The sequence below is a fragment of the Bos taurus genome, chromosome 18 (genome assembly GCF_002263795.3).
Source record: "Bos taurus isolate L1 Dominette 01449 registration number 42190680 breed Hereford chromosome 18, ARS-UCD2.0, whole genome shotgun sequence".
NCBI lineage: Eukaryota > Metazoa > Chordata > Mammalia > Artiodactyla > Bovidae > Bos > Bos taurus.
The window spans coordinates 7,427,497-7,455,456 of NC_037345.1; the positions used below are offsets into that span (position 1 = coordinate 7,427,497).

The 27,960-nt window shown below is 46.7% G+C and overlaps 1 protein-coding gene across 1 annotated transcript in view; it reads right to left on the reverse strand.

Annotated features, from left to right (window-relative positions):
- The window catches only part of CDYL2 (chromodomain Y like 2), a 169,977-nt gene that overhangs the window by 43,939 nt on the left and 98,078 nt on the right, over window positions 1-27,960 (reverse strand). The window contains 1 exon segment of the mRNA NM_001163785.1: window positions 14,078-14,666. Within this exon segment, the coding sequence (NP_001157257.1) occupies window positions 14,078-14,666 (589 nt within the window).

The following is a 27,960-nucleotide window of genomic DNA, read 5'->3' on the forward strand; positions in this document are numbered from 1 at the left end:
GAGGCCATGCCGTCTGAGAAAGGGGAGAAGAGAAATCAACACCCACGGCACTGAGCGTGCGGGCCCATCACCTAACCCTCTGCAGGGGGTTCTGTCATCGCCCCGGGACAGAGGGGAAGACCGCCAAGGCTCCAAAGCTGCAAGCACCCGCCTAGAGTCACTGGCTCGACAAGAGGCAGTTTGCACTTGAACTCATGGACCCTGTGCCTCCAAAGCCCCTGCTCACTCGTTCTAGTCTCTTCCTCACCACTGCTGCCTCCAGAATTCACAGCAAGTTTAAAGGAGAAATCCCAAAGTCCTTTCTGGAAACAGGACTTACATTAAGAAGTCTGCTTGCATTTTCTCTGCCACAGCGAAGGACTACACGTGACACGGAACACGTGACTCGAATGAAATGCACTCTGCTGTAAAAGAACACGCAGAGCCCTGGACGGGGGACGGGCGGGGTCTCAGCCCTGCGGCTTCAATAAGAGCTGGGCGTCTACGTGAATATTAAGGGCGGAGAAAGAAGTGCAGCCAGCAGGGCTGTTGGCGGGTGGTGATGCGAACAACTGTCAGGCAAGATGCTGAAAGGGAACCCTTCAGCTGATGAAGAGAGCCCTGACCAAACATCAGCGGTCCTCTGGGCCACGCTGCAGGAGCACAATGTTGAGAAATGGAGACAGCCCAGGATGGGAGGTGCTGCTGAGACGAGGGATGGGGGCGCCTGACAGACATGCGAAGATTCACAGGGCTCAGAGCCCACGGCTCCAAGCAGAAGAGGCTCCCTGCTTCTCTCTGCTCCATTAGTTCATTCACTCCCTCATTCGGCAGGTATTTCTGAAGCACTTCCTCGGTGCTGAGCAGTGCTAGGTGCTGGATCTACAAGTGGGAGCAAAACCAGAGCCCATCGGTGCTCTCTGGAGCTGACAACCCAGGGAGGGAGGCAGAGGCTTTCTGAGAAGTCGGGCTGTGACCGCGACAAGCCGAGGTCCGTGCTGTCAGTGAGGAAACTCGGGTCTAGGTGTGCAAGCAGAAGGGAGGCTCACCTACCCGCGGAGTCAGGGGGAGCTTCTGAGGGAGGGCTGCTGTTGAGCAGAGCCACGAAGCATGAGCAGGTGGGTTAAACACCCACCTGAGGGCTGGCAGGGAGGGTGCCCATGCGTACACAGCACACAGAGACCTCGTGGGGAAGGAGGCAAGGCAGGTCTGACCGGGGAGGCTTTGCAGGTCTGCGGAGTGTGGGCTGCACAGAGGGATGCCTCCGTTCCTTCCAGAAAGACTCCCAGATGCCCTCCCACTGCAGGCTCCAAGCCACCTGGCTCTTAAGCCAACCCTGCAGCTTCAGCCTTCCCTGCAGGGTTGTCCAGAATGTTCTTTGTGATGTGGTGTTGTGTGCCCACACGCCGATCCTTGGCTTTGTGCTTCTGGGGGTGCTGTCATCTTCTCCCACCAGCCCTGCCTTTTTCCTTGCTCATTCCGCCTCATTCTATCAGACTCAGTTTGCGTGTCAACTCCTCCAAGAAGCCCTCTCCTAACTCCTTTCCCAGGCTGGCCTTGGCACCCCTGCTTGTAATTCCCTCAATGTCTTCTGCGTCTCTCTCCATCATGCTATGAGGGACTGCCACTCGACAGTTCCTGGTACACAGCAGTCACTCAGTGAGTACAGTTAACAAATATAACAAGGGATTAGAGTATACAATATATAAAATGCTCTAAAAACAAACAAAAAAAAGCTTCCCAGGTGGCTCAGTGGGTAAAGAATCCATCTGCGATGCAAGAGATGCAAGAGACTTGGGTGCGATCCCTGGGTTGGGAAAGAGTCAAACACGACTGAAGCAATTCAGCATGCACGCATGCAAGAGAAATGGGCAGAGGATTGAAATAACATAGCTAATATTTATCAAATGTCTACTATGTGCCACCTAATATTCTAAAGGCTTTCTGTGAATGAATTCCCTTATTCTTTAGAACAACCCCATGAGGCATGATTACATCTACATTTTATGAATGAAGCCTCTGGCCCAGAGAAGCTGAGCGATTTGCCTGAAGCCACGTGGCCGAATGCCTGGTCCACCCACCCTACTGAGCATCATCCCCTGCTCTGCTTGGCATGACGAGGCTCAGGCCCCTCCCAGGGGAGGACGCACAAGTGTTGGGAACGTGAGAAGACGCTCACCAGCACTAAAATCAGAACCGCAGAGCTTGGGAAAGCGTGACAAAGACTGGCAACAGCCAGAGCTGGCGAGGGTGTGTGTCTCGGGAAGCCGCCTGGACGCCCATCAGAGAGGCCAGCTAAGTCCCTGCAAGCCGTGAGAGCCCGGGCAGCCAGAAAGGGGGGGCACATCTACTCCCCTGACACAGATGGAGTTTCAGATTTAAAACACAGTGTTCTCACCACCTCCAGTCTCTACCCAGATGCCACCTTCTCAGTGAGGCCCCGGTTTCTTACATGTGCGCACGCCCACAGAGGTGGGACTATCCTTGTTCATCATCCCTTCAACAGATCTTTGAGCAAACAGAACGTTTTTACACATGCAACATATAATGTGTAATAAATATACATAAATATATATACAAGTTGCATAAGCTGAGAGAGTAGTCCTGAATGAGCCATAGGGAAATGTGAACATCAGTCACCTCAAAATAGGATTCAGGGGGAAAAACGGAGGGAACTTGAATGTTTAAAAAGCTTACACTTTCCATAGTGTTTCAATTTTTTGAACTAAATTACTTTTTAACTTTAAGAAGGAAGGGAGGGAAGGAGGAAGGAAGGAAAGAAGTCTGGGGGCACGAAAGGCAGGGGACATTTTGGGGACTGCAGTTAGACAGGCCTCCATCCCAGACCATTTCTCTCATGAAAACCACCCTGAAACAGTATGAAGGAATCAATTTTCTAAAAGGTATAAATAAAACTCACAAGAAAAAGAGCAAGAAGGGACAAGAGTGGATACAGCTTTTCACCACGTGGACGGGAAATGGGACAAGGCAGGGCTGAGGTCATGCCCTAAAGTTTCCACCAAGTGCCTGAGAGGGGGTGGCTGAGATGGGGGCCACCCCCCAAAAGCCTTTACAGCTCAGGACTCGCAGGTGCCAAGGACCAAGGAGAGCAGCCCTGCCCAGCCATGGAAACCAGAGGGTGGGGGGGCCCGGAACTGAGTCAGAACTGCGGGAGGCCACCTGAGACTGGGCATCTGGGCTGAGTGCACTGGGGAGGGTGCTGGCCGGGCAGCCAGAAGTGGACGTGTGACCACAGCGGAGGGTGGTCACAATTCCCTTCTCACTTTTACTGCTGACATATAAGCCGGGAGGAGATTTTGCTATTTCGGTCTTTTCTGACAGCTCATCCATAATACAAGATCAGAAAGTCATCAGGAAACCCTAAATCAGAAAAGTAGGATCAGTCCTTCCATTCATGACCGCCCCCCCAAAGCAACTGGTCCTGTAATCATAACTAGGGTTGGGTCCCCGAGTACCCCGGCATCTCCTGCCCTGGCCCTGCCAGCCTTCAGAAGTCTCCCTGAGTCTTCCCCTCAACACAAGCCCACCTCCTCCCCAGCCTGCCACCCCTCTGTATGAGTCTACCTTCTCCCCAGGTTCAAAGACAAGAGCAGACAAGCCCAAAGACTCGATGAGCATGTGCAGAAAAGACTCAGCCTCAGTGATGAGTTAAGAAATGCAAATCAGAGAGACACTGAAGTTCCTCTTTTTTGTTCCCACAAATAATGCTGACAAGACAATGGCAAAAGTAAAACTCATCACCTCGTTCGTTACTTTGTTTGCTGGGGAGAGGGGCAAAATCGCCAGTACAATCCTAGAATAAACGCCTCTGGGAATTTATTCTAAGAAAGCAATTCAGAAATAACGCAAGACAAAACCAAAGAAGTTTTCAGTTCAGTTGCTCAGTCATGTCTGACTCTCTACGATTCCATGGAAGTTTAGACCCAACCTGTGTCTAGCGACAGGAAACTAGGTCAAATGTATGTTTTCTTATATATATAAAATGGCATGACTAAAATTATAAACATGAAGACCTGCCCAATATGGAAATAGGCATATGCTATGTTGAGCAGAAAAATCAAGATGCAAATGTTGTCATACAAAATGTTTTCCATACACACAGACACAAATATAGATACACACGGGTGTGTACATGCGTGCACACACACATACACACACGAGCAGAACAGGCTTTTTCCCACTGTGTGATTAGGGTCTGCAAAGAAAGTTAGATATCACACAGCAAGACAGTGTGACAGAGAAGTTTTTAAAAGCCCTGAATCTCAAAAGTAAAAAGCTGGTCAGGGGACTTCCCTGGCAGTCCGGTGACTAAGATCACACACTCCAAGGCAGGGCTCCCCGGCTCAGTCTGCAGTCGGGGAACTAGATCCCACATGCTGCAGCCAAGAGTTCACAGGCCACAATTAAAAGACTCCGTGCACCGCAGCTAAAACCCAAAGCAGCCAAATAAATAAATGTTTAAAAACAAAAAAAAGCAAAAAGCGGGGGTCAGAATTCTGACTCTGGCATGTTACCCTCTGGGGAGTCCTAACTTCTTAAAGGCTCAGTTTCCTCACCTGTAAACTAGAGATGAAAAAGACACCCTGCTCCACAGAGTTGTCAGGATTGGCTGAGCTATTGCACGTACAGTCCTTAGCGCCATACCCAACCATAGCAAGGACGTCTTCAGTGTCTGTTATTGATGCCATTGCTGTTATCATTATCACTAGTAAGGCTCCAGCCTTTAGAGGGCTTGAGTCAGCTCCTCTCCAATAAACGCGGATGTGAGATTTGCCACGTGGAAAGGTGTCGTGGAATTTGGAAAGTGCTGGCCTTCTATCTCTAAAATCAACAAGGAAACTTAAGCCAAGTTCAAGGCCTGCCAGTTGTTCACAAGTCCACACCAAACAGATGATTCCATTTACACGTATTGTCTAACCCAGAGGACAAAAGCCATGCCTCCTTGTTACTAGCTGGCTTCTGCCCATACAGGAATATAAACCCATGTGTCTGGACTGTCTTCCCTCCTGACTCTGCTATGTGGGAGTGGTCTGCTGGATAATGCACCCCCAAAGATGTCCCCATCCTCATGCCCAGAACCCTGGGATACGCGACCTGATGTTGCAAAAGGAGCTTTGTCAGAGGAGGCCATGCTAGATCACACAGGACAGCCCTGATATCACCACAAGGGTCCTTGAGAGAGAGGCAGGAGAGGCAGAGAAGGAGATGAGATGGTGGAAGCAGGGAGATGCAGGGCCACGGGCCAAGGAATGCGGGCGACCTCTGGAAACCGAAGAAGACAAGAAAACCGGTCCTCCCCGAGAGCCCCCTAGGAACACAGCCCTGCCAGTTCCCTGTAGACTTCAGACGTCCAGGACTCCAAGAGTGTAAATGTGTGTTGCTTTAAACCACTCAGCGTGTTACAGCAGCCACAGGAAAATCATTCGGGCTGTTGCTCCACTAAGAGCACCTGCATTTCGTAGGTGGGGTCTGGGGTCTGGGAGTCGCGCTGTGGCTGTGCTGCAGCTCCACCTGGACATGCCTGAGAGCTGCGCTTTAGCCCCAGTTTCCTGGGGTGGCAAAGGGGCATGTCTCTGCAGACAGCACTCAGGGCTCCCAGGCACGTGGTCAGCACTAGCTGTTTTGAGATATCATTTACATACTATAAAATTCACCCATCCAAAGTATACAATTTAGTGATTCCTAAGTTCACTTGCTGAGTTGCACAACCATCATTTCAATCGAATTCGAGAACATGTGGATCGCCCCCAAAAGAAGCCCTGTACCCATTGGCAGGCATTTCCCCTCCCTTTCATTTCCTCAGCCTCTGGCAACCACTAATTTGCTTTCTGTCTGTATAGATTTGCCTGTTCTGGACCTAGCAAATAGTCCTACAGTAAGTCATCTTCTGGGACCGGCTTCTCTCACTCAGCCTCGTGTTCTCAAGAGTCATCCACCTTGTAACCATGTCAGCACTTCATTCCCTTTTATGACTGAATAACATTTCATTGTCTGAACATAAAAAGTTTTGTTTACCCTTTCATCAGCTGATGGACACTGTTAACTTTCATTTTATGCCAATTCTTCTAGCCCTGAAATGAACTTTGATAATTAAGGGAATTCCCTAGAAGAGCTGTGAGTATGTATGTGTGTGTCTTTTACTATAAAGAATAGAGGTTTAAAAAAAAAAAAGACATAAATGAACTTATTTACAAAACAGAAACAGACTTAGAGAGTTCAAAGACAAACTCATGGTTACCAAAGGGGAAATGTGGAGGGAAATAATAAATTAGGAGCCTGGGATTAACAAACACACAGTACTATATATAAAACAGATAACCAACAAGGACCCGCTGTATAGCACGGGGAGCTCTATTCAATATTCTGTAAAAACCTATATGGGAAAAGAACCTGAAAAAGAATAAATATATGTATAACTGAATTACTGTGCTGTATACCTGATACTAACACAACACGGCAAATCAACTATACTCCAATAAAATTTAAAAAAAATTAAGCCTAGTGGAAAATCCTCATGCAGGACTGACAATTCCATCCCCCTGGAATGCTGAGCCAGCATCTTTGGAACCACTGAAGATGTCTCATAGGAAGGCCCAGGGATGCTGGCCAGAACACTGCCCTAAGACCCTGGGGAAGCTTGCTGGTTTGAACCTAAATCCCTGTAATGCCTTTTTGTAAAAATGGGTCACAGACCTCTGAGGACTTCAGCATTGCCAGACCTGGCACTAAGGCCCCACCCAGCCCCTCCCATTGGCACTCCATGTCTGCACCCCTCCAAGCCTCAGTTTCCCCATCTATAAGCAAGGCTGATGATAGCTAAGCTTGTTATGTTGCTATGTTGTCCAGTTGCTAAGTCAGGGAGCCAATGAGGGGATTAAATGACAGGCACTCATCAAACACAAACAGTAAGGCTTCTACTACCGTGGAGCCCAGCACTGCATCATCAGGATGGTCTTTGTAGGGCCAGCTGGGGGGATGGGTGGAGCTGCAGCCCTGGTCCCTGGGGGTCTACTAGCTTTTCACCAACATCTGCAAACCAAATTTTACCACTGTTTTGAGACCCTTTGCCAACAAGGTACCCCTCACAGCTTGTGCCTGGCGGGGCAGCAGGGGACTTCCAGTCCCCACCCCACCCCACCCTCTTTGGTTCACCACTGATAAATAGGACTCGGAAACAATTCTAAGGACTCTTTTTTGAGGTGGTTGAGAGAGGAAAACATCTGAGCTGGCAGTGAAAGTGATTAGTCGATTTCCAAGTCTTGACAGTGGTCAAGATTCCATCGGCCTCCTCTGGATGCCAAAATCAAACCCGGGATTGGGGAGCCAACCGGGAGAGTCGATTTCCCCCTTGGATCTGCCGTGGGTCAAGCCGACAGTCAGATTTTCCATCACAGTCAGGCACTTTCCACTCAGAGGCAGTGGCCAAGTTGGACGGGTCTGCACACATTACCCATAAAAGGGTTTTAAGTTCATTCATTCGCACAAGTCGCTCACTTGCCACGCTTTGAAAGACAAAACGTAAGAATCCCTTAGGCTCTAGTGGCTGCTATATGTCTGGAAAATGACCCACTTTTGTAAAAACAACAAGGCTGGTCAAAGTCTGCTGGCCTGGGAGTGGGTGTCTGAAGTATGTTAAAGGAACAGCTGTGCCCAGGAAAACGGATACCTGCCTTCACAAGAGGCCCCGTGTGGACACCCTCTTCGGACTTCCTGTGATTCACTGAGATGGCTCGGGGCCTCTGCCTCTGACACTCAGGATCTCGGGACAAGCTGGGCACCTCCAGAAGCGGTGGTGATTCTAAAGGTCATGAACTGGGGTCGAGTTCAGAGCATGGAGTGAGGACTTTCTGGAACAGTCACAACTTTGAGGAAGTATCAGGGAACCGTGACAAGCCCAGGGTGGGGGCGTTATTCAGGACTTTATCACTATATCCTTAAGTGAAACTGGCCTCTACTTTTCCTTGTTCCTCCCTTCCTTGTCCCTTTGGAAACCCAGGTTATGCCGGCCTCATCAAAGGAGCTGGGGTGTTTCCTATTTTTCTGTTTTCTCTGCAACCATTTGGGTATGAGAGAGATGCTTCTGTTGTAGAATATTGGGAAGCTGCTGCTGCTGCTGCTGCTGCTGCTCAGTCACTCCAGTCATGACCGACTCTGTGCGACCCCGTAGACGGCAACCCACCAGGCTCCCCTGTCCCTGGGATTCTCCAGGCAAGAACACTGGAGTGGGTTGCCATTTCCTTCTCCAATGCATGGAAGTGAAAAGTGAAAGTGAAGTCACTCAGTCGTGTCCGACTCTTCGAAACCCCATGGACCGCAGCCCACCAGGCTCCTCCATCCATGGGATTTTCCAGGCAAGAGTACTGGAGTGGGGTGCCATTGTAGGCTTGCCTGTAAAACCACCTGAGTCCTGTGTGCCTTCTTCTCTCTTTTTGTGAGGGACGTGGAATGACTGATTTAATACTGGAATTTAAAAGTCATTCCCCTTATTCAGGTTTTCTAGTCATCTGTGAGTCTGTTTGCTTAAGTTGTATCTTTTTAAAGAAATTGACCACTTGCTCCTGCCATTTAGTTGCTAAATCGTGTCCAATTCTATGCAGACCCCATGCACTGTAGCCCATCAGGCTCCTCTGTCCACCGGCTTTCCCAGGCAAGAATATCAAAGTGGGTTGCCATTTCCTTCTCCAGGGGATCTTCTCGACTCAGCGATCAAACCCACGGCTCAGGTGTTGCCCGGTGGACTCTTCACAGCTGAACTACCAGGGAAGCTCTTCAAGTTGAATGGCACATAGTTAACCTCAGTTTCTTAGGCTTAGAAGGATTACATCCATCCATGAGTAAACAACAAGGATGAGTCCAAGTGGCTTCTGCCCCACCAACATTCCAGGGCCCCCCGTCAGAGCGTATTTTTATCAGTGACCAGGAACTGCCTTGTACTGCCTGGGAGCCAGTTGAGCGGTGATCTAGGGACTAGCTCTGGAGTCGGCCTGCTTGGATTTCTCTCCTAGTGCCAACCTGAGCACTTGTAACCTCAGTCTCCTCCTCCGAAAAATGGGTAGATTAACCACAGCTGCCACTCAGGGCTGCTGTGAGGACCACAGAAAGGACTTCGTACACTCCGAGGCCAGACAGGGAAGTTCCCACATGGTAAGACTTTCGACTCAACAACTTTGTTCCACAAACTTTCACCTTATGAATTCTCACGAAGGCAAACTCGAGGTCCAGAGCAAAAGCGCTTCAGCTTCCCGGTACCACCAGCTGGCGTTCCCAGTCGTCTCGGTGCTTACTCGTTCAGACCGGTGGTTCTGAAAGCAGGGTCCCTGAGCCAGCCACAGGATCTGTGAACTTGCTAGAAATGCAGAGTCTCAGGCTCTCTGCCACAGCGGCTACGTCAGTAGGGGTAGGTGCCGTAATCGTGTTTTAATACGCCCTCCAGTGGATTTTCAGAGAAGGCAATGGCACCCCACTCCAGTACTCTTGCCTGGAAAATCCCATGGACGGACGAGCCTGGTAGGCTGCAGCCCATGGGGTCACTAGGAGTCAGACAAGACTGAGCGACTTCACTTTCACTTTTCACTTTCCTGCACTGGAGAAGGAAATGGCAACCCACTCCAGTGTTCTTGCCTGGAGAATCCCAGGGACAGGGGAGCCTGGTGGGCTGCTGTCTATGGGGTCGCAGAGAGTCGGACACGACTGAAGCGACTTAGCAGCAATAGCAGCAGCCAGTGGATCCCGATGCCAGCTCCACACCTGAGAGCCCAGGGTTCTTGAAAGTCACCGGGCACTTCCTCTGTTCGAGTTTAGTTCTGAAGTGCTTTTAAAGCACAGTCACTCCACGAGGATCAATAAAAGGAAAAACGATAATCGTGGTGAGAGAGTGAGTAGGGAGAGATAAACAAACACGGTAGAAGTGAAAGCTGAGATAATTTTACAAGATCAATGGAGAAGAGACGGCAAATGTTGTGCGTTTGTGTGGGATGACTCATTCAATGATGGGAACAGTTCTGCAAACACTGAATCAGGCGGCATCTGAGACGCAGCGCCTGTGCTACAGAAGACAGTCATCAGGAAGCGAGGACGGTGATCCCCAAAATTCAGAGAAACGTGAACACGGGGCCATGGGGTCAGCATCAACAGTGAAAACTCACTGGCTTCACGGAAATTCGGGGAACACCAGGCACCTGTGTGCTGTGCTTCGGGCTCAGAGTCAGGGATGTGTCCACAGGTTACAGGCTCATCTGAATCTGTCAAGTATTAATGCTTTGGGCTTCCCTGGTGGCTTAGGTGGTAAAGAATCTGCCTGCAATGCAGGAGACTGGGGTTCAATCCCTGGGTCAGGAAGATCCCCTGAAGAAGGGGATTGCTACCCACTCCAGTATTCCTGCCTGGAAAAACCTGGCAAGGAGGAGGAGCCTGGTAGGCTATAGTCCACGGGGTCTCAAAGAATCTGACACAATTGATGCTTTGGCGTATTTTGATGAAACTGTGCTAACTAATTCTGGACCAGACTACAGGGGGAGTTCACTAATCCAACAGCTTTTCCGTATGGATGAAACAGGTTTGTTTTAGGAGAAAAAAGAGTGAAAAAGAGAGAGAGAGATGCCTGGTAAAGAGTGTATGAGCAAGAAGGAGACGTTATTTCAGGTTTTAAACCTTTAAAGAACTAAATCACATTCCTACTTACAAGCTTAAAATTCAAGGAGTAATTCTGAATCTACCAACAAAGGACGTGGACTATGAACCATTCATCACTACAACCAAACGCTTCTGTGAGAACTGCTGTATACACCATGGCTGTGAAAATGCAGCATTTAAAAGACACAATCCACACTCCGCCCCCTGAGATTCATTGATGGGCGTAGAGACCATTTTTAACAAGCTCCCAAAGGGACACTGAGGCAGATGGTATCTGGACCACAGAGCCATTTGTCATTACGGGAAAAAAATCAGAAGCAAAAGCTGTCCTGGGCCCCTGCATGTACTTCACAAACATTGCTGGGGAAAATGCTGTCTGAAACCAAAGCACCACCCGCTAGAGCCCCAATTTAGCACTTGTTCCCACAGCTCAGATCGGGGAAGTCAGCAGTAAATGAGTAACGTGTTACATAAGTTGCTTTTCTGTATGCAAAACCTTAATTCACCAAAGAGAAGTTGAAATCATATAAAAAGCAACAGCCCTCCCCCAAAACAAATGCTGGGAAAGCATGGCCAGGATCTCCCCATCTTCTGCCAGGCAAATATGAGGCCCCTCTGTGCTGAAAACCCTGTTGCCCCCTCTTTGTGCCCCTGGGGTTCTGGGTCAGTGGTGGATGTGGTCAGAGAAGGCGGGGCTGGGGAAGAGGAGGAAGAAGAACATTCAGGGTCCATGTGGGCATGGACACTGGCTGTACCAAGGCTTCCCTCTGCCTGAAAACATAAGTGGACTCATGTTTTGCTTGACTATACCTCTGACCCCTGGCTGGAAAGTTCTGGAACCACACAACCTCCTGTCTCGGGTCTTCTTCAAGAACTCCAAACCTCGCAATTTCTCTCTCTCTCTCTGGTGAGGATTCTCAGTCTTTTCCTCTTCCCAGTTACTCCAAAACCTGGATATGATGCTATCTCTAACTAGAGTGTTAACAGCTGACCAGGGCTTGGGCATTTATCACCCCACTGACCACTGGAGATATCAACCCAGGTACAGAAAGGCACACCATCTATGTAACAAACGTGCTATTCCTACCAGCATGTCAGCCTCAGGAGTCTTCTCAACAACGACCTAGAGATACCCAGTTTCAACTTACTGGAGAGCAGGCTCTAAGTTTCAAAAGGCACAGCCCTAACCTCCAAGCACCTAGCACAGTGACCAACTCTTGTGAAGAACAAAAAGTAAATTGACAGCTGATGTGAAACATAACTGCCACCCCATTTTACCACAAAGCAGGTCCCCAAAATGCAGGAGAGCCACCAGGAGGTGCTTGTTAAAGACCCACCTTCTGGGCTCCACCCCAGACTTAGGAAATCAGACTCTATGGGACCTGCCTTTTAAGAAAGTGCCAGGGAATCTTACACACGTGACTTTGAGGACCACTGCCCCAGCCTTACGTGAACCCGAAGGACATCAATATTATAGGATGCGATCAAGCCAAAGGACCTTTTGGGAACACTCAAAACCAAACAAGAGAAAGGCAAGTGACTTCCTCCTCTCTATGCAGGCATGGGCCCGAGTGGAGTACAGAATGTTCAACACTGGGAATAAATAAGGCCAAGAAGGGATCAGAAACAAGAAAGGCCCAGAGAGGCACTCAGCATCAACGAGGCCACCAGTAGGGCCGGCAGGCTTGTCCTCGTCTGTCTCCCCCGGTGGCGGGGTACCGTGCCCCATCCTGAATCAAGTGGTATCAACCAGACCCGAGGACGGAGTGCATACAGCTGGCAGCCACGTCGCCTCTGGAAAGGGGTGCTGAAGGAGAAGCAAGCCTTTATCACAACCTCCACAGGCCTGGAGTCCCTCCACCTTGTGGTCTGGCGGCTGGAGTCAGTATACAGCCCTCCCTGACGCTGCCCCCCTACCCTGCTCTCAGGGCGGCCCCCTCCTGAGCAGGGCAGGGGGGCGGGGGGGCGGGGTGCCGCTACCAGCCAGGGCGCCGGCAGTCACTGCCAAGCCCCTGGGCCTCCAGCCGAGGAGCCGCCAAGGCTCCCCTGCCCGAGACGGGGAATCCCTCCACTGCTGGCGACTGTCACGGGAACGTCAAACACCGGTGTTTGTGCCAGGCCTCATTCACACGAGCCCACTCCTCCCCGAGAGATGGATTTTTTAAAACAAACAGCTTTTCCATATGCTAGCAGACAGAGTCATGTCAGCATCAGGGATCCCCAGACGGAAACGTGAGTCAATCTGGGGCAGAGACTGCTAAATCAATCCTGTTTGGGTGAAATTCCTCTCTCTGGACAAACAGGGACCTCAAAAGCGGATTGCTTGGATTCCCCCCTGCGGAGAGTCCCTGAGGACGCTCTTCCCAGCCACGAACACCCTGAGCGTCCTGAACTCTGACATCACTATCCCCGTAACGTGCCTTGTCACCACATCCTTCTGGGAACTCTCCCAGCCTATCCCACCTGCCTCCTGACACCCTCTGCCCACCCGCACTCCAGTTCCACCCGGGGCATCAGAGGGCCCTACTGTGTTGGGCGCAGGTTGTCCACACCCGTTGCAGGATTTCCTGACGTCCTAAGGCCTGGAGTCCTGGTGGCTAAAGACAAAAATTCACCACGTGGACACACAGATATCTGAGAAATGAAGCAAGGCAGGTAACAAGTGCAGACAGCTCACCTGGAAGACATGGCCACTGAGGACTCAGTTGGGAAACCATCTGATTACTGGGGGAATGTCAGACTCGAGAGCTTGAAAAACCTGGGTCATTGTCTCCTCTTTCCCCAGTTGTGCCTATGGGGCCTTGGTCAGAGGGAGGGGGGATTCCAGCATCTTTGCTGGGTGACTTGCAAGAGGCAAGTCAGGCACCAAGAAGGGCAAGAAGGCACCAAGCCAAAGGAGCCTAGGCAGGGGTCCAGGCAGCCTCTGGGACCTAATACAGACCGGGGAGCTGATCATGCATATTAGCGAGAGATGGGGGCAGGGAGTTCCAGCTGAAGGGCCAGTTTGGGGAATTCCAAGTCCAAACTGGGTCTGAGAAGGAGGAGCAGCCCCTGGCCCAGACTCCACCTCTCTGGGCTATGGTGCTGGGTTCACAATGAGATTGAAAGCAAGGGCCCTGGGAGGCATGTGAGCCCCAGAGAGACACTGGCCCTGGGGTAAATGAATCTCAGGTTCTGGGGGTTAGGGACTCTGAGCTGCCCTCAGGGCAGGGCCTCCAGAGCAGTTACCATGGCCTCGGGTGTCCCCGAGGGCAGCTGGGGATGCTGGACCTGGGACTGGCCTTGGCCGGAGCGTCAGTGGCTTGGCCTCCCCCACCTACATAGGCGTCCGGGAAGGGCAAGGGATTGAGCCTGCAGGGCCCCAGGTAAGATAGCCAGGGCAGGGGTCCTGTGTTTCCCCAGGCTGCCCGCAAAGTCCCATCAGAGAGGAGGAGCAGCCACATACCCAGCCCGTTCTCCGCCAGCACCGCGGGGCTCCCATCGCAGTCGCCCAGGTCCTGCTCGCCCACGTCGTTCAGATCCAGGTCAGGCTGGTGGGACCCGTCTCCAAAGGGCCTCTCGTCCTTCTCGGAGCCAGCATCCCCATTCTCCATGCCATTCTGTGCCTTTTTCAGTGGCATGATTTGCAGGCCACTGGGGGTAGTCCTGTAAGACACCGTCTTGGCGGCCCGGTCCCCGCTCGCTGGGGGCTTGGCTGAATAGCCTTTCTTGGGCTTGGACAGGGAAGGGTTGACCCGCTTCCGTTTGTGGGAAGTCCCTTTGCTCTTGCCGGCGTCCGAGGGCCTGTGGGGGAGCTTCTCGACCGAGGGTCCTCGGCCGTCCCGCAGGAGCTTGGAGGCGCCGGGCTGCTTCCCCGACTTGAGCCTCTTGTCCTTGGCCAGGTGCAGCCCGTTGAACTCATCGATGAACTCCTCACAGTGCAGCAGGTGGTGCTCGGGCTCCCAAGTGTCCTCCGTGCTCCCGTAGCCTTTCCACCGGATCAGGTACTCCCATTTTCCCTTCTTGTTCTTCCTCTTGTCTACAATCCTTTCGACCTGGGATGCGGGAGGAGAATCAGGAAAGAGAGAGAGAGAAGGAAAAAAAAAAAAATCAAATCATTGCTAGGTCACAAGAACAACACAAGGACAGAGGTGTCCATCCTGGCTAGGGGGGCCAGGAGGCTGACCCTCCCAGGAGCCTTCAAGAAGGCTGGTTCATTTCAGGAGATCGCTGAAGGGAACCAAAGGCACACGTGCGGTTGTTTCCCATGACAACTGCATGATGCCACGCCTGGCTGGTTGCCTCTACCTGTCTGTCCAAGGCTTGCTCTTTTTCTTTTTTAAAGATTGGGTGTGGACCATTTTTAAATCTTCATTGAATTTGTTACAATACTGCTTCTGTTTTACGTTTTCGGGTTTTTTGGCCCTGAGACATGTGAGATCTCAACTCCCAGGCAGGGATCGAACATGCACCCCCTGAATTGGAAGGCAAAGTCTTAACCACTGGACCACCCAGGAAGTCCCCAAGGCTTACCCTAGCTCAAAATCGCCTTGTGAGCATTCACGGAAGGTCTTTATTCTTTTCGTGGCACACAACTGGAATCAGACTTTTAAAGACCAATTTGGTGTGGGTTTTCCACTCACTCTGCTAATGTGTCCTTACTTATCATAATACTAATGATTAGTAATGTTTGCTGGGCATGTGCGAGGAGGCAGACGCTGCTAACTGCTGGGCATGGATGCTTTCATTTCATTTTCTCCGAACAATAACCCAATGCTGTAGGTGTTCCTCCTATCCCCACTTTACAGAGAGGAAAATGGGGCTGAGAGATTAAGTCAGTCAACTAAGTTCCAAGCTGGTAAGAGCAGAACTGGGAATATGAACCACTCTCAGCCCAGATTTATCTTCTTACTCACTAGGCCGTACCAAATCTCTCAACTATAAAAATCTTCCACATTGACCAAAACTGCCTGGAGTCAGTGACACCCAATGTCCCCCTAGCTGGCTCCCCTAGCTGCAACATAACAGGTACAACTGCCAAGCAAAGTGACGGTATGTACCTTGCATAACCCCCCAGAATGTACATTATTACTGCTCCATTTGATAGATGAGGAATTAAGTATGAGGCAACCGGCCTGCAACACAGGGCTAGGGATGGTGGAGGTGAGATCCGAACGTAGATCTGGTTTTCAAGTCATGTACTACTCTCTCTATTTACCATCAAAGGTAAGGGAATCTCTGTCTTCAAGTATTATCATGGGAAAGCACACTTACAAAACGCCAGTCCCAAGGCTCATAACTGGTGAACGAGGTGAAGGGTATACGAGGGTTTATTTATTATTCTCTCAACTTTATAGGTTTGAAATTTTTTAACTAAAAAAAAAAAATTTTCCATTGCTCTACCAAAAAGAGCTAAATTTCAAAGGAAAAGTAAATTATTACATTCAAATGTTTATTATATTTCAATGTCAATGTAATTTTATAGGATGGAACTTTGACCCAAAGAAAGTAATAAGTGAGGGTGTGCTCTCGGAACTCATAGGAAAAAAAACCCAACAATATGAGAGGGGGAAAGTGGTTACACTTAGAGCTGGTAACTGTTAAAGATGGGTAATAGGTAAATGTGGGTTCATTTTCAACTGTTTATGTTTGCATATTAGAATTTTTATGTTTAAAATTTTCCATAATAAGAAGTGAAAATTTCTGAAAAGTGAGATTGTTTCCCAATATCTGGGTGTAACAGAAGCTATGCAAAATAATTAAATGACTTTCATTGCTTTGCACTTAATAAATATCTTAATAGCTAGACCATATTGCCTCTTTATAATACTGCTTCTTCATAGACAATTTAAATTGTTTCCTTAATTGATTCATCTCAAATCAAATTGGCCTATTTCTATTAAAATTTGTTTCCTTCTAAAATGCGCTGTGAACATCTGTTTTGGATTGATTATATAATTTTTAGAAGTATCACACAAACTCTATAATAGCTTGAAAAAGTAAAATCATGCCAAACTAATCAAACTTTCAATCTCTGAGTCAAGGAATGGGGCTAGCTGGGTATTCATTTGTGATAATGTTGCAGAAAGTTGGGAGTGTTTGTGGAGGAGCCTGCAGCTTTACACATTTGTAGGACTTTGAAGGGGAAATCCTCTGCAAGTTTACAGAGGGAGGAAAGTGCACAAGCAGAATGGCACTGCTGGAAAGAGCAGCATTCTGGAGAAGGCCAGCCTAGGGGTGTCAGGAGGAAGCCCAGATATGTCTAAGGGCTATGAGTTAAGGCATTTGTGTGGGCATGGAGGTCTCCAGCTTCAGAAAGCATATGCTTGACCTCCAGGATGGAGAAACTTCTTCCCCAGGATGAAGCAGAAAAACCATGCTAGACAAACAGCCAATACAATGGTTGGTAGGTAGGTGGATGGATGGATGGATGGATGGATGGATGGTTGAATGGATGAATGAACAGATGGGTGGATAATGGGATGGATGGAAAAATGGATGCTTGAATGAATGAATGGATGGGTGGATAGTGGGATGGATGAGTGGATGGATGGATGGATGGATGGATAGATAGACAGATGGGAGGATAGTGAGATGGGCAGGTGATGGAAAGATATATAAATGGACAAATGACTAGATGGATGGGGGATGGGGGATGGGTGAAAGGGCAGGTAGAGAGGTGAGTTCAGGAATAAATGGGTGGATGAATGGATGGCTCACACTCATCAGATGAGCTTAGTATAGTACTTAAGAATACAGGCTATGGAGCAAGACTATCTGGTTTAAAGCTTCTAAGGAGTTATGTGTTCTTGATCAAGTTACTAAATCTCTTTGGGCCTCAGATGACTTGCCTAGCAAGAGGGAAATAACAGCACCCACCACCTAGGGCAACCGTGGAGAATATACAAATAAGGTGTTTAGCATTCCAGGGTAAAGGTCACTTCACCTTGCATATCCTCCTGTGAATGCAAACCTGGGTAGTAGCTAAAGACAATGTGTCCCCACCCAGCAGAATAGACATCCTGGGGGTATTCAACTCCTCCCTAGGAGAGTCCACCTCTTAGGTAAGTCCTTCTGAGTAGAGGAGATGCCGTGCAGAGGAGAGAGGCTCAAGAAGCCTTTAGTGAGCAAGGGTGCAGTGTCTACACGCCTACTTGCGGCCACACTGGGAGAGCAGCTGGTTTCCTTCCCTCCTGGTTACTGGAGGATTCAGTCACAGTTGGCTAATTTATGGGGGACAGAAAGGCCACTGCTTCCACCTCTGGTCCTATCCAGAAAGCTACTGGGTGACTTGAAAGTCATTTCTACTTACCTTAACCCAGTACCAACAATGAGCAGTATTAGCGGGATCATTACTAGCCTGATGTGCAGGAAAAAAACTATTGGCTCTTCCACTTTGTATATACGTGACCCTGGGCAAGTTGCCTAACCTCTCTGTGCCTCCCTGTCCCCATCCGTTAAACGGAAATAGAAATAAGAAGAGCTTCCCGCAAGGTTGTTGGGAGAATTAAAAGGAATGAGGTGTGATGAGAAAGTAAAGTGTCTTGAACATCAATCACAAAGCACTTCAAGATGAGTGGAACTGCTCTGAGAAGTACAAAGCTTCAGGTGACAAGAGTTCCACAGTTTACACACTTTGTAAAAAAAAAAAAAAAAAAAAACCAGTTTTTTTTCCCCAGGTTTAGAGAAGCAACTGCTTTTTCTAAAAGCCCAAAATGCCCACGAGGCGCTCATAGGAAATCTGGCCCCCAGACACCCCCTGAGACTTTGAATGCACCATCTTCTGGGACCTAATCTCCTTCTTTACATCCCCGTACAGGTTTTCTGACCCTCTTTTCCTCTTCTTCTCAGGAAAGCCTCAAATACAACCAGAAAGCTAATCTGTTCTGTGGATAACAAAAGCCCACGTTATTTAGGACTTGAGTGTTAAATGACTGCAACATTCTCTCTGGAAAATCTCTTTCCCTGAAGATCCCCCAGCCTCCTCCACTGTCCCTGACTCCTTGCACCTGTTGAAAACAGAAACCTGAGCCCTCAGGTGCTGGCAGCTCTGCTCCTGAATCCCCAGCCTACCTGCACAGCCCTCCTGTACTAGCTGAAGCTCACCTTCTAAATGGACACAATTGTCAATTCCCTGAACCTGCAGTTACCTACCAATGCATGTTAAAGTCACTCAGTCGTGTCCGACTCTTTGTGACCCCATGGACTATACAGTCCCTGGAATTCTCCAGGCCAGAATACTGGAGTGGGTAGCCTTTCCCGTCTCCAGGGGACCTTCCCAACCCAGGCATCAATCCCAGGTGTCCCACATTGCAGGCAGATTCTTTACCAGCTGAGCCACAGGGGAAGCCCTACCTACAAGTGCATGAACACTATTAAAAAAGCGCGTACCCACACACCTGCCACCCTCTCTTTTCAAAGGTAAACAATCTGAGGCCCTGAACGATTCCTTGGAGTTCAACCAAATCATTAATTAACATTTCCCCTCTGTGATCCCAGCTGATACAAATGATATTCTACTGCAGGTGGGGGCAGGGAAATTTTGAGGCAGTTATTACCAGCACTGCAATGACATTAGGAACAGGAGGATGCCAGTCACCTTCAGTGGTACATGCTAAGTGAACATGCCAGGCTGTACTAAGAACCTAAAAGGCGTTAGATTTCACCTTTCCACCAGAGCTTTCCCCTAAGGAGCATTCTCGCCACTGACAGCTGAGGAAGTTGAGGCTCAGCAGGTATAGATAACTTTCCCTCCATCACACGGTCAGCAGGCAGTCAGCCAAGACTGGAACCATAGTTTGTCCGACTCCTCAGCAGGAGTTCTTGGCCACTGGCTACACCTCACTGGTGGGAAGCCCCTGGAACCAAGCAAGCAAGTTGCCAAGCATGTGGGCCAGCAAAGCAAAGTGATGGGCACTGAGGAAGAAGGCGGCGTCGTGAAGTCGCTCACCCCACACTCTAATGAGTCCACACACAAGGCCCCGCAGGCCCTGGCGAACCCGCAGACCGCCAGGACGGTGCCCACAGGCTGCGGGAAGGAGAGCGCTTCAGCGGGCGGCACAGAGTCTCAGGGGTAATAACTATGAAAAGTGCTCTGACGGTGGAGAGAAAGGGGCTGTGACAAGAATGGCTACTTCAAATCGGATGGGCAGGGAGGCTCCTCCAAGAAGGAAAGGGACCTTCAGAGACGGAGAAAATCTGGACACTGAGAGGCCTCTCCCGGCAGCAGGACAGTTGCTGCCCACGGGCAGGTGGACCAAATCACAGCAGCAGCACCTAACATTCACTCAGCAGTGACCAAGCGCCAGCCACTGTCATACGCGATCGTTGCATAGCAGATTAACACTGTATGTATTAACTCATTTCATCGTCAAAATATCCAAACGAGGTAGGTAACTTTATCCTCTTTTTTATAAAAGGAAAAACTGAGGCACCCAGAGGTTAAAGACTTTGACCAAGACCCCACCTCTGTCAAGCAGTGGACAGCTAAGACTTGGTCCGGAACGTCTGGGCTCCAGACCCCCTGCTTTCAGTGATGACACCATATCCACTCCCCACCCTTACTCAGTGAGCCCAACCTGACTGAGGCTGATGCTGTGTCTGTAGCTGCTGATGCTCCCCCAACTCCTGCCAGGTCCCAGAAAACTTACAGCAGCTGTACATGGCTTAAAAGCGGCCTTCTAAAGAGAACTCTAATTTGAAAAGATACAGGCAGCACGTATTCATGGCTGCACTGTTTACAATAGCCAAGACATGGAAACAAATGTCCATCAACAGATGAATGGATAAAGTAGACGGAGACACACACACACACACACACACACAATGGAATATTACTCATCCATAAAAAAGAAAGAATGCCATTTGCAGCAACATGGATGGACGTCAAGATTACCACCCTAAGAGAAGAAAGTCACACCAAGACAAATATCAAATGATATCAATTATATGTGGAATCTAACATTAATAACACAAATTAATTTATTTACAAAACAAAAACAGACTCACAGACATAAAAAACAAATTTATGGTTACAGTGACTGCAGCCATGAAATTAAAAGACGCTTACTCCTCGGAAGGAAAGTTATGACCAACCTAGATAGCATATTCAAAAGCAGAGACACCACTTTGCCAACAAAGGTCCGTCTAGTCAAGGCTATGGTTTTTCCAGTGGTCATGTATGGATGTGAGAGTTGGACTGTGAAGAAAGCTGAGCACCGAAGAATTGATACTTTTGAACTGTGGTGTTGGAGAAGACTCTTGAGAGTTCTTTGGATTGCAAGGAGATCCAACCAGTCCATTCTAAAGGAGATCAGTCCTGAGTGTTCATTGGAAGGACTGATGCTGAAGCTGAAACTCCAATACTTTGGCCACCTCATGCGAAGAGTTGACTCATTGGAAAAGACTCTGATGCTGGGAGGGATTGGGGGCAGGAGGAGAAGGGGATGACAGAGGATGAGATGGCTGGATGGCATCACCGACTCGATGGACGTGAGTTTAGGTATACTCCGGGAGTTGGTGATGCACAGGGAGGCCTGGCGTGCTGCGATTCATGGGGTCGCAAAGAGTCAGACATGACTGAGCGACTGAACTGAACTGAAGGGGAAAGGTGGGAAGGAGGGATAAATTCAGAGTTTGGAATTAGCAGATACACACTACTATAAATAAAACAGATAAACAACAAGGTCCTACTATATAGCACAAGAAACTATATTTGATATCTCATAATAACCTATAGTGGAAAAGAATCTGAAAAAGGATATATACATATAAGTGAATCACCTTGCTGCACACCTGAAACTAACACAACATTGTAAATCAACTGTACCTCAATAAAGAGTAGTGGCCTCCTGAGTTTGTCTCTCCTGGGGTCCCCAGCACGCCATGTGGGACTCCCTCCCTTCCTGCTCCCATGCTCCATCAACTCAAAGGGAAATAAAACAATTATCAGTCATCTTCCCTCTCCCAGCTTCCCACCAAACCAAAAGAGGACATAAAATGACAACTGCTCAGGAATACAGGATCAGATTGTCCAGACTTCTAAAGAGACGCCCCTTATGCCCCCTCCTTCTCACCTTTCCAGACTCTTAAAGGAACGCCAGATGGGGTTGGATTGAGAAACTGTGGGTTACTAGTACATCTTGACCTCTGAACGCAAAGAGCCAGGCCAAAAAGGAATAAAGGAAGGTGATGTCCACTTGGGCTCTCTGCCCACACATGCACCAGAGCAGCCATCCCTGGACATTTCCAGAATCCTGGACCTCAGACTCAACAACTACAAGGGTCTCTCCATCTGCACCCTTTCAGTATCCTGGGACAACTGCCTTGGAGGTAGAATGGCACAGGCGCCCATCATCTGACATGAGGGATGAAGTCCTTGGGTTTCCCTGGTGGATCAGCGGTAAAGAATCTGCCTGCAATGCAGGAGACCCGGGTTCGATCCCTGAGTCAGGAAGATCCCCTGGAGAAGGGCATGGCAACCCACTCCAGTATTCTTGCCTGGAGAACCCCACGGACAAAGGAGCTTGGTGGGCTACAGTCTATAGGGTCACAGAGAGTTGGTCATGACTGAAGTGACGGAGCACACGAGCACACGTGAAGTCCTCAGGAAGAATTAAGATGGAGTAAGTTCTGCAAACTACTAGGTATGGACTGTACCAGGTTTAGAAGACTGTGGTTGTTTCAGATGATCTCATCAGTGAATAAGGCAGTACCAACAGGCAGCATGTCCTGCAGCTGAACTACACTAAGGAAACAGAGGCAGAAGTTCAGCTCAGAGCCATACAGTTCAAGCTGGCTTCTGGGTGAGGGTCAGAATGGGGGACTCAACAGCATCTAAGTGAGGAGAGGACCAAGAGGAATTCCCACACCCACTCTGTTGGAAAACACTAAACCAGAGACTCCTCTTTGATCAAGAGCACACACACAAAAACTGGTAATGTATTTATAAAAACCTCTAAAACCAATCAGAACACGATCATAACTAAAAATTCTCAGGAACATTACACTAGAAGTACTACTGTATATTTTTGGATAGCATTTGTGCTGTGATTTCAAAGACTATAGAAAATATGACCTCTTTTTTAAAAAGAGTAAGGAAAAAGGAAAAAAGATAAATGATGATGATGAAATCAATAGGTTGAGAAGGGAACTGAAATGAAAGAAGACTCATTTACATAAGAAAGAATGTAAGGAAGCCAAAGGAAAAAAATGCCAGCAAAGAAATAAAATTCCCACTGGAACCAGGAAAGGACAGAGCCAACAAGCAGAAAATCAAATCAGTGATGTAGGCAACATACTCGAAACACTCTCCAAGAATGCAGAAGAAAAGGACACAGAGCTTTTTTAAAGAAAATATTGAGGAAAATGAGAGTAGACATATAGGAGGGTTAACAGAGATCCAAGAAATGTAAGCCTGGCAAAGAGAAAAAAATCAAAATAAGACAAGAACACTAACAAGGAATAACAAGAGACATCTCTGTATCTTGAGTCTGCATGTCAAAAAAAGATCTCTTTTAGGGGAAGCAAAGGTTGAGAATAAATCAGCTTAATTTCTATTTTTGCAAACTTTCTTGATTTCAAAAAGTTAAACTCCCCAACTCACACCCCAGCCTTCCCCCATCCAAAATGGTACACAAGTTGAAAGCATAAATAATGTGAACTTAAGAAGTCTAACACCAGTCAAGTGGACCTTCAGCTGAGAAGAAAGGAAGAAGACATCTTGTTCGTTAGGGCACAAAATAAAAAATAAACCATTTTTTTTAAAAAGAGTCTGGAGGATCTCATAATGCCAGAAAATAAGATAGGGTTTAATCAATCAATAAAGCCCAACTGATGAGGAAATGCCAAAGAAGCCAACTGAAACTGAAAGAGTGCCCAGTGGCTGGAACAGTTTGAAAAAAGCAAATAGTGGTAGTACTACATTCATAACCTAAAAGAATGAAATAAATACCCATGAGGCCACCTGAAATAAATAAGTGAATTAATTATCAGAATTGGTCGCAGGCCAAATCTGGTCCAGGGTCTGTTTTTAAGAACATACCACACCCACTCATTTATGTATTAACTATGGCTGCTTCATGCTACAAGGGCAGTTAGTTGTCTAACAGAAACTGTGTGGCCCACAAAGCCCCAAATAATTGCTATCTGGTCCACTGCACAAAATGTTTGCTGATTCTGAACTAAACAAGTGGAGGATAAGGGACAAATATTCCTCATAGAACAATTTGAAATAATAAATGTAAAAAGAATAAGGGAAATAGAAAAATCATCATTAGAGCACCACAGTAATAATTGCTACAAACAAGATCCACAGATGGATGCTAAAATTAGTGGGTAAAATTTTAAAGAGAAACAGGATATCTGCATAGCCTGAAAATATTTCCCCCAACTACCACAGCAGTTTTAACAGCCCTCCAATTAAACCACCCCCCAAAAAAAAGCATGCAAAGAAAAAAGAGTAACTATACAGTGCAGAAACCTGGCCCACATCAGTGATCAAGGTTACATCACCTGTGATAAATCATGTTGATGCCACATAAGTCTGATCTGATTCACTGAGAAGAATTCCACTTATTCTCTGTGGAATAATCCCCCAAAACCCATAACCTATTGATTAAACAGCAGACAAATCCAACCTGAGGGAACTCTACAACATACTTGACCAGTATCCTAGAGAAGTGTCAAGGTTACAAAATATAAAAAGACCAAAATATGGCCTTAGATGGATGTGACTGAGGGAGAGCAGTAACTAAGTACAACGTGGTATCCTGGACTGGATCCTGAAACAGAAAAAGACACTCATGGAAAACACGGCTGTGCTGTGCTTAGTTGCTCAGTCGTGTCCGACTCTGCGACCTCATGGACTGTAGCCCTCTTGGCTCTTCTGTCCACGGGGATTCTCCAGGAAAGAATACTGGAGTGGGTAACCATTCCCTCCTCCAGGGGATCTTCTCAACCCAGGAATCGAACCCAGGTCTCCCGCTTTGCAGGTAGAGTCTTTACCATCTGAGCCACCAGGGAAGCCCAAGAATACTGGAGTGAGTAACCTATCCCTAAACTAGTGAAATCCTGAGAGTCTGAAGGTTAGTTTACAGTGTAACACCAATGCTCATTTCTTAGTTGTTATAAATGCACATGGTGTAAGATGTAAATAATTATGAAAACTGGTTAAGGGGTATATGGAAACTCTGTACTATAGATTTGTGAAAATCTATAATTATTTCAAGCCTGTTTTTAAGTACAGTTGCAGGTTACACTAAAACTTTAAAAAGCATCCAAATAATGGTAACAACAATCATAAAACCTAACAATTTCAAGTACTCATTATATACACTTATTCACTTAGTGAGAAAAGTTAAAAGAAATAACAAAAATATATTAGGCAAGATCAAATTTTGTAAAGAATATCAAAGTAAAATGTGAGGAGCAAAAACACATTAAATAGGAAGGAAGTTTTTTTTAATTAAAAAATACTAAATACATAATAGTCATGAATTTTTCTGTGTCAGATAGCAGATCAAAAAGTAACTTTTAAAAATTCAACAGAAAATTGGTAGAAATAATCTGAACTGAAAAACTTAAACTCAATACTTTCAGGCTAAAATAGATCAAGCAGATGAAAAACATGGACATAAAGAATCTGATGTATAAATATGATGGTTGATCAAGTAAATATTGCATATATTTGAATGAACACAAACTTTTAGCTGCATAATTTGTAAACAAAATAAACGACAAAATTTCAAGAAAATCATCCATAGAACACATCAAAATCAATTAAATACTAAAATATCAGAGGAAAAATCCTCTAATGAATGTCAAAAAAGAAGGTATTTATGAACTATGATCTGTAAATACACAAAATGCTAATATACTAGATAACACATTTAAAAAATAAGTCCCAATCACTTATAAGTGAAACAATGGCCCTAAGTAACCATCAAATAAAGAGCTAAGAAAATAACTACAGTAACAATTTTTTTAAAAATCAAAAAAATGGGGACACAGAAAATCAACAGTTGGGCAGCAGAAGGAAAGAAGGAAGGAGTTAGACATCTGCCCTAAGTAATCAGGGAGAGAAACACACTCTCCTGGGAAGAAAGAGAAAGGCATAAATATCAAAGTAGAAATTAGTAAACCAGAAAATGTAAAAAGGCTGCACTCATTGATATTCAGAAACTGATTCCTGAAATAAAGAGCAAAAAATGGAAGAGTAGGCAGCCCTGAGGGCTTGTTTCTCTACAGAAACACTGAAAAAATCAAGCAAAACATCAGAATCAATTTTTCTAGAATTCTGGAAAACACGGTTTGTAACAACCAAACTGAATGGTGAATCAAGAAAAACCCAACTCAAAAAGTAGGAAAGGTTTTTTTGTCATTTTTTTACCTTACCCTTGCCCCACCCATTCCCCAGCTCAGCAGCGGTCTTAAATAAAGCAGCCCACATTCCCAATATAGAACCATGGTCCTTGGTTCTGGAAGGAGCAGAGCAAACCTTTCCTTCAAAGAACTGTGTTTGTTCTAACCTGTCTAGGGGCTACATGAAGAACCGACATAAGCACTTGTTTTTATTTTGCTTGAAACTTATTCAGGTTGGTAAAACATTTATGCAGACTAATTCTTTCAGAACAATGTAAGATCGCAACATCGGCTGCCAACTGCGACAAAAGAATACAGTTGAGAAGACAAAGTACAAAGTCCTGGGAAGAAAAGATGGAGAGTTTTCTTGGGAAGGTAAGGCACTCAAAAAACCCTGACTGTACCAAGAAATTTAGAAAGCTACACACATTCCCAAGGCAGGCTGCATGCTCAGAAAAGACCAAAGATGGCCCTACAACTTTCGCCTCTGGCTAATCTCTAGCGTTCATGCATGCAGGAAGTGAAGACTAAGGCAGAGTTGTAAATGGCCTGGCTGAGTATTGAAAGAATGTCCCAATACAGAGCCAATCTGAGGCTTCCTTTCTTCCTTCTTTCTTCCCTCCCTCCCTCCCTCAATTCCTCTCTTCTTCTTTTATTTCTGTTCTTTGTTAACTTCTCCTGGCATGCAAGGAAATCTGTCACAACTGCCTTAACATATGCTAAAGGAACAGATTTCATAGACCATCCATGATGAAGAATACAGACTTTATAAAAACTGTTTAGAAAAGCCTCTAAACAACTAGCAAGAGTCCACAATGAGCAACAAAACAAATCCTTAGAAGTGAGGAAAGCCTACTTTCCAGAGTTACCACATTATAACATTCAAACTGTCTATTCTTCAACAAAAATTATGAAACATTCAAAGAAACAAGAAATATGACCATTCACAAAATAAATTAACAGAAATCTTCCCTAAGGAAGGAAAGATATTGGACTCACTAGACAAAGGCTTTGCATCAACAGTCTTAAGTAGGCTCAAAGAGGTAGAGAAAACTATGGACAAAGAGTTAAACTAAGCTAGGACAGCAATGGCTTAACAAATAGAAAAATCAAAAAAGACACAGAAATTATAAAAAAGAACCTAAGAAATGTGGGAGACAAAAAGCACAACGACATAAATGAAAAATTCATTAGAGAGTTTCAGTAGAGAATGTGCACAAGCAGAAGAAATAGTTGGCAAATTTGAAGATAATTCAACTTAAACTGTCCAGTCTGAGAAGCACAAATGAAAAAAATAAAGGAAAATAAACAGAGCCCAAGGAACCTGTGTAACACAATTAAGAGTAATAATATACACACATAACGGGAGTTCCATAAGGAAATTCCAGCTCACTGCTTTACAACAAGAAGAACAACAAAAATCCAGACAAACCCATGTTCATAACTTGCCTAGAACTCGCCACACAATAGATATTGAGGGAAAAACAACTTAGCCCCAAATCTCAGGTGTTTGTAGAAGGAGACTGAATTTGATCAGTGATGAATCAGAGACTGAATTTGATCACCTCAAGTGATGCCACTAGTCACCAGCTCTAATGGAAAAGATGAACAATGCAGAATCAGAGAGAAAAACTCAGTGGATACAAGGAAATTACAAGCAAGGATAGAAGGAAATAATCAAGCAAAAGTGCTAGAAATCAACAAAATAATAAGAGATCAGATAGACTGATCAGTAGATTTAACAAAGCTGAGGGAGGAAATCAGAAAACTTGAAGGTAAGTCAATAGAAATTAACAAAATTGGAACACAAAGAAAAAAAATAAGGGAAAAAAACAGGGCATCTAAGAATGATATAAAATAGTCTGACACACATGTCAGTGGGATCCCGGAGGAAAAGAAAGGGGAAATAGGCAGAAGAAATATTTGAAAAACGAATAGCCAAAGCTTATCAAACTTGACGAGAGTATCCAACCACTAATCCAACAGTTC